Here is a 6,840-nt window from a genome sequence, read left to right as displayed (position 1 = left end):
ATCCATCCATCCATCCATCCATCCATCCATCCATCCATCCATCTGTCCATCCATCCATCTCCATACACACACTCACATATTATAAGCTGGTCCATTTTAGCCAGTCTGTGACAAGTCTACCACCATAAGCATTCTAGCTTCTCTGGAGCAAGAAATGACCCCCAGATATGCAATTCTCTTAATAAAAGCTAAGTTACTTGCTAATGACACGTTTTAGTTTGCTTCAGAAAAATCCAATAATTTTATTCAAATATATTTCTTCTAAAATATAAATATTTTAATTAATTTTTTATAAATGCAGAGAAGGTAGTATCATTCTGTTGACCCCACCCAGATATGAATCAGTCCCAAACCTGGTAAGTGATGAAGAATATTTGCAATTATCATCATTTAAATTTTTCTATAAATATATAATAGGATTGTTGCACATTAATTCTGAGTAAGTTACTCATTCATTCTTCATGTAGTACTGAGCACCATGGATGATGTACTGTGGCGACTTCAGCTGTTGGCACTAGCATGTTCCTAAGAAGTTATTTACAATACACGAGTAGAATTCTCTTCTAAAACAACATCCCAGTGATTTCCAGATGTGTAAGGAAATAATGCAGTGCAACTTACAAATTTGTCAAGCTTTTCCTTCAGTACATAAGCTTGCATTTTAATCTTTAGCTCTATAGAAATAAAGATCCAAATTTATAAGCACACTTAAGAAAATCAATTTTCCCTCCCCACCCCATCCCCATAAGGCTTTGCACATCATTTCATTTCATAGCCCTGGCAGCAGAGAGGTTTGAAAGCAGGTGGGACAATTTTCAAATTTACCTGTTTTAAATTCTTTGCATAGATACGTGCAAACCCTGCACCACCACCCCTGTATCGAGATTCTGAAAATCATAGAGCTCTAATTCAGAAAGCTTGTCTACAAGCCACAGGGAGAAAAAACTTGTTTAAATGTTGGATGGAGTTGATATAAACCCTAAAACTCTGAGATCTAGTTTCAGTGAAGTTAGGTTTGAACAGCTTCAATTTATCCCTGATTATTTGGTGGAATAAAACCAGGCCGTTAACTGCTATCACTGTGATCCTAAAAGGATATGAAACACTGGATAGAATCAGGTTCAAGGATAACCTGCTGCAGCACACCCTGATATGTGACCCAGGCCTGCTCTTCCCAGTCACCACTGACATGGACAGAAGCATAAGTTCAATACTCAACACTGACATCAACAAACCTGAACAGGGGACAAAGAATTTATATGGCCTGGTAGGGTTTCTTTTTTCCTTTTACATGTTAAAGGTAGCTCTTGAAAGAAAAATTTTAAAAAAAGATTTGTGACTTGCTCTCCAACCCAGAAAGCTTATAGTCACGCCTGATGCCAGCTTCCTCCTGATTGGGTCTGCTCTCAGAGAGCAAACCTTGGTATTCACATTGGAGTCCCAGGATTAATCATCTTCCCCCAAGCACTAAGTAACCTATGCAGTTTCCAGCTCTACCAATCAGTAGACTGATTTCTATTGATTTTTTTTTCCGCTCAGCATTCATTAATGGAGAACACTTCAGAATCATTCTTTTACTTCAGAAATATAATCCATCAAAAAAGGGTATTGTAGCCACACCATATTTTGGGATAGTGGAAAGATGTTGGATGTGGAATCAGGATATAGATTTCCAACTTTGCTACCTACTACCTGCTAGACTTTGAGGAAGTCATTTTTCCCTTGCTTTGACTAAGTTTTATCATCTGTAAAATGAGGGAGTTAGATGAAATGGTCTGTAAAGTCCCTTCCTTAAATCTATGAATTTATGATCCATTGATGAAAGACAAAATTCTATGTGAAAGAAATGTTTTTCCCCTCAAAGAAAGGAAATTTATTTAGCAGCTGGAAATAGTCCAATTCTAATCCTGTATCTTTGCTTTTGGGGCTGGGGTCGGTATATGGGGGGGAGGGTGATAAGTGTCCATTCTTTACCTACTTAGCCCTTGCTCATTATGATAAACAAGTTATGTGAAAATAGGTACAACAATGATTCTGAAGTGTGAACACATAGTAATATGCTAATTTCTATAGTACGATATATTTTAAATCTTTTCAAATCATTGAACTTTTAAAAGCCCCTTTTGTCGGTATTTACAAGCTGTTTATTGCCCCCCTGATAAGAAGGACATTTTCCTTGACTAAAGAAACTGGTTCTGAAATTCCTGGTGATGCTTTTTTTAATTAATGTAGCTCCTTTGTGATTGACTAAACTGAAAGCAATGCCTCAGAGAGTCACCAGGACTGGCTAGACCTGTCAACCAATGTCCTCTGCTCCCCCTGGGGCATTGCTGCTGGCTGGCTAGCACCTAACATGGATTGGTAGATCATACTTCCAGTAAGCACGGTGGTTCTGTTTCTTCTTGTGGAAACCATTCATGCCACCAACCCAAGCCTTGTAATCTTAGCAGACAAGAAGGAATGAATGATGAACACAATAGGTTTGGGACAGGAGTGAAGGTCCAATTGCTGAAATAAAAAGAGAGAGAGATTTAAGTTGATGATTGTTATAAAATAATTGATTTTTTCACAACAAAGAGGCCCGAAGATTATTATAACTAGATGAATTATCATTTTTTAATTTTGATTTTGGTTCATAATTTTTGTTTTTATATCACTAAAATTTGTGAATGTATCCCAGTCCCACCCAGTGAAACTTCCCTTTTAACAAAGAAAAGAGGAAAAAAGTAGTTCAATAAAACAAACCAGCACCCGAGACTAATGGTATAATGTATAATAGTATAATTCTATGCCCATGGCCCTCCCACCTCTGCAGAGCAGAGAGGGAATTTGGTTTACATATATTATATCTATCAAGTTGTTGTCATGCTTTCTCCTCAACTAGAATATAAACTCCTTGAGGGCAGGAAAAATGTCTTTTTTGATTTTTTTTTTTTGTTTCCAGACAATACATCCCATTAAATTCATCTACCACAGGATGTTTACTCACTCCCTAGTCAGTGGGCATCTGCTTTGTTTCTAGTTTTTTGATCCTGAAAAAAAGTGCTGCTAAGAATATTTTGGCAGGACTATCTTTCCCTTTCTTTCTAGGACATATTGCCTAGGAGTGGAACCTCTAGGTCAAAGCATATGGACATTGTAATCATTTGCTTAGCTTCATTTCAAATAACTCTCCCAACAATGTATTAGCGTGCCTGTTTTCTACAGCCCATACCGACTGCCTATTCCTGTGTTCCATTGTCTTGTTCAATTTGCTGGGTGTGAAGTGAAACTTCAGTTATTTTGATGTGCATTTCTCTTATTACTAATGATCTGAAACAATTTTCATGTAGTTCTTTTTTTTTTTTTTAAGTGAGGCAATTGGGGTTAAATGACTTGCCCAGAGTCACACAGCTAGTAAGTGTTAAGTGTTTGAGGCCGGATTTGAACTCAGGTACTCCTGACTCCAGGGCCGGTGCTCTATCCACTGCGCCACCTAGCTGCCCCTCATGTAGTTCTTAATAACCTGCAATTCTTTTGAGAATCATTTGCTTATATCCTTTGGCCACTTATCCAGAGGGAGGTAACACTTGGAAATAAGTGTGTGTTCATTTTCTATATTAGGCAAATTATCTTTAAAAGACATTTATCTGTCATTCAGCATGGCACTATGAAAAGAATATTGGCGTTAGATTCAGAAAATTTGGGGTCAAATTCCAGGTCTCCTACTTGCTATGTGACCTTAATTAAAAATAACTTCCTTACTCTGGGCCTCAATTTCCTGATCTGTAAAATGAAGGCATTAGATTAGATGATCTCCAAGGTACCTTCTAGTTCTAAAGCCCAAATTCCTAAGAGAGAAAGCAATAATTCTTGGAATGTATTCATTACTATGCATCTTATAAATCCATTTCATAATAGGATTTACATAAATTAGAAACCTAACAAATAAAGCTCCTTCCTGAATGTCTAGAGTAGCTGCATATAACATTCTAATCACTTGAGTGCTTTATTGTATTTAACACTTCTTTACAGATTTTATTTTGCTTTCTCTCATTGGAGCCTGTGCATGCATTAGGTAACTGGACTATAAGCTCTAGGAGGGCAAGGACTACATCTTCTGCATCTCTGAAAGCCCTCGCTCTGCTAGGTATATAAATACATATGGTATTAAGGTGCAATTGATAGAATGGGGCTTATCACTCAGGATAACTTTGGACCACTCACATTACTTCTGTGATCCTCAGTGTCCTCATCTATAGAATGGGATCAAATAGCAACTATCTCACCAGGATTGTTGGAAGGATCACACGAACCAGTGTATGTACAACATTTGTAGAGTCATTTTTTCAGTCATGTTTGATTCTTTGTGACCCTGTTTGGGGTTATCTTGACAAAGATACTGGAGTGGTTTGCCATTTACTTCTCCAGTTCATTTTACAGATGAGGAAACTGAGGCCAACAGGGCCACGTGACTTGCCTAGAGTCACAAACCCAGTAAGTATCTGAGGCTATATTTGAATTCAGGAAGATGAGTCATCCTGACTCCAGGCCCAGCACTCTATCCAATGAGCCAACTAGCTGCCCTTGTATAACACTTAGTGAACCACAAAGTACTTTATAAATGAAAATTAGTATTATTATACCTAAGCACAAGTATGACGTTTCCCACTTTGGACCTTGAGTAATAGTTTATTTGTGCCTCTCTTAAGCACTTTTCATGGATTATGTTGTATTATAGTGTCATATCCCCCTTCTGAACAATAAACTCTATTAGGGCAAAGCCTAGTGGTATCAGTCAGCAGACAGTCAACATACAGGGCACCTTGGAAGGTAGGCAGTATTTACAGATGCATAAAGTGATTTTTCTCAAGGGGGAAGCTAAACATACTGCAGAATACTTTTTAAAAAATCTTTTTAAGTTTTCTAGATATACCAATTTTTTCTGAAGGAAAAAATATGTACTTGGGTGATGGACAGAGCACCTACAGAACTAGAAGTATATTTGGGAAAATGTGCATCAAAATTTCCTTTAAAATTCCAAAATGGTGCTTCTAGCTGAACATTACTGATTAAAACCAAAAGGGAGAAAAGAAAGAAAGAGGGAGGGAGGGAGAGAGAGAGTGCAAGAGAGAGAGAGAGAGAGAGAGAGAGAGAGAGAGAGAGAGGAAGGAAGGAAGGAAGGAAGGAAGGAAGGAAGGAAGGAAGGAAGGAAGGAAGGAAGGAAGGAAGGAAGGAAGGAAGGAAGGAAGGAAGACAATTCAATAAAGCATTATGAAGCTCTAATGGATGTGTGAAAATATGGCTAGTTCAGAACCTTGCACAAGGATTCAGTGTAGATCACATGGTAGTCAGACAGGATCAACTTCATGATGACTGCTTATGACTTCCCACAGTATTCTATAGATTTGGTAATCCCTGTTCTATTTAGCATCAATTGAGTCTGCAGTGTCCACATTTCTTGACTGAAGGCTCCTACATTCACTTATCACATTTTTACCAGCACCATTCTTTTGAAAAACAAAAGGAAAGCTACAGATTCATGGTCCCTACAAATGCTAAAATAGCCCAGGAAGACCAAGAGATGAAGGAGAATTACCCTAGGTAGAGTCAGGCACCATATTGAAGTTATTGGCTTTCATATTACTTGAGGATTACATGTATTTCGGTTGTCCTTAATTATACATTATTAAGAACTGATTTAGGGACTCAGAGGACTTTAGTGTTAGGATGTTTTTGAGTGTTAGACTTGAATTCCAGAAAACCTGGGTTCAAAACTCACTTAATATTCTTATTAAACTGTGCCTCAGTTTCCTCATCAGAAAATTGAAGATATTAGACACAATGGTCTATAAGATCCCTTCAGGCTCTAACTCTGGCATCCCGAGATTCTAAAATGTACCTCTCAGTAACTCTGCTCTTCCCCTCTCCAACACTAATCTTGGTTTTGCACCCTGGGACCAAAGAGAGAACGGGTCCAATTCACTTTTTAAATGACAGCCTTTTAAAAACTTGCAGTTCCCTCAACCTATTTCATATGGTGTACCCAAAAAGCAATTCTTTTTTTTTCTTTCTTTTTTTTTTTTTTTTTTTTTTTTTTTTGCAGGGCAATGAGGGTTAAGTGACTTGCCCAGGGTCACATAGCTAGTAAGTGTCAAGTATCTGAGGCCGGATTTGAACTCAGGTCCTCCTGAATCCAGAGCCGGTGCTCTATCCACTGCACCACCTAGCTGCACCCCCAAAAGCAATTCTTGATAAAACTCCCTACAAGTGGTCATCAAGCTTTAAGACTGAGAACCTCCTGGGGCAGCTAGGTGGTGCAGTGGATAGAGCACCGGCCCTGGATTCAGGAGGACCTGAGTTCAAATCTGACCTCAGACACTTAACATTTACTAGCTGTGTGACCCTGGGCAAGTCACTTAACCCCAATTGCCTCACTTAAAAAAAAAAGAAAAAGAAAAAGGAAAAGAAAAAGAAAAAAAAAAGACTGAGAACCTCCAGAGAGAGCAAATACACTGCCTCCTGAGGCAGCTACTTTGGGATAGCACTAATTGTTATAAATTGTGTTCTTCAATGTCAAGTCTCAATTTGTTCTATACAATCTGCTTTCTGAGGCCAAGCATAACCAGCATGATTCCTCTTTAATGGTACAAAAATAGAAGAAAGCTATCATCTCTCCCCAGCTTGGGCTGAACAATCCCCAGTTCTTTCAGGGAATCCTTATGTGACAAAAATTTCAGGCTATTCACCATAATGGTCACCCTCCTCCAAGGGTTGATGTCCAAGTTAGCAATATCCTTCCTAAAATGTGGTAACCAGAATCCAATTTAAGATCGTGGCCTGACTGAGACAGAAAACAGT

At 38.3% G+C, this 6,840-nt stretch overlaps 1 protein-coding gene across 2 annotated transcripts in view; it reads right to left on the bottom strand.

Moving 5' to 3' along the window:
• Positions 1 to 217: 217 nt before the first annotated feature.
• The window catches only part of SNTB1 (syntrophin beta 1), a 327,494-nt gene continuing 320,871 nt past the window's right edge, over positions 218 to 6,840 (bottom strand). For both annotated transcript variants that reach the window (XM_043979857.1, XM_043979858.1), the window contains exon 7: positions 218 to 2,508. In XM_043979857.1, the coding sequence (XP_043835792.1) occupies positions 2,416 to 2,508 (93 nt within the window). In that variant the 3' untranslated portion in view covers positions 218 to 2,415. The remainder of the gene's footprint in view (positions 2,509 to 6,840) is intronic.

The sequence above is a fragment of the Dromiciops gliroides genome, chromosome 1, assembly GCF_019393635.1.
Source record: "Dromiciops gliroides isolate mDroGli1 chromosome 1, mDroGli1.pri, whole genome shotgun sequence".
Taxonomy (NCBI): domain Eukaryota; kingdom Metazoa; phylum Chordata; class Mammalia; order Microbiotheria; family Microbiotheriidae; genus Dromiciops; species Dromiciops gliroides.
This window is presented reverse-complemented; position numbering and strand designations above follow the sequence as displayed.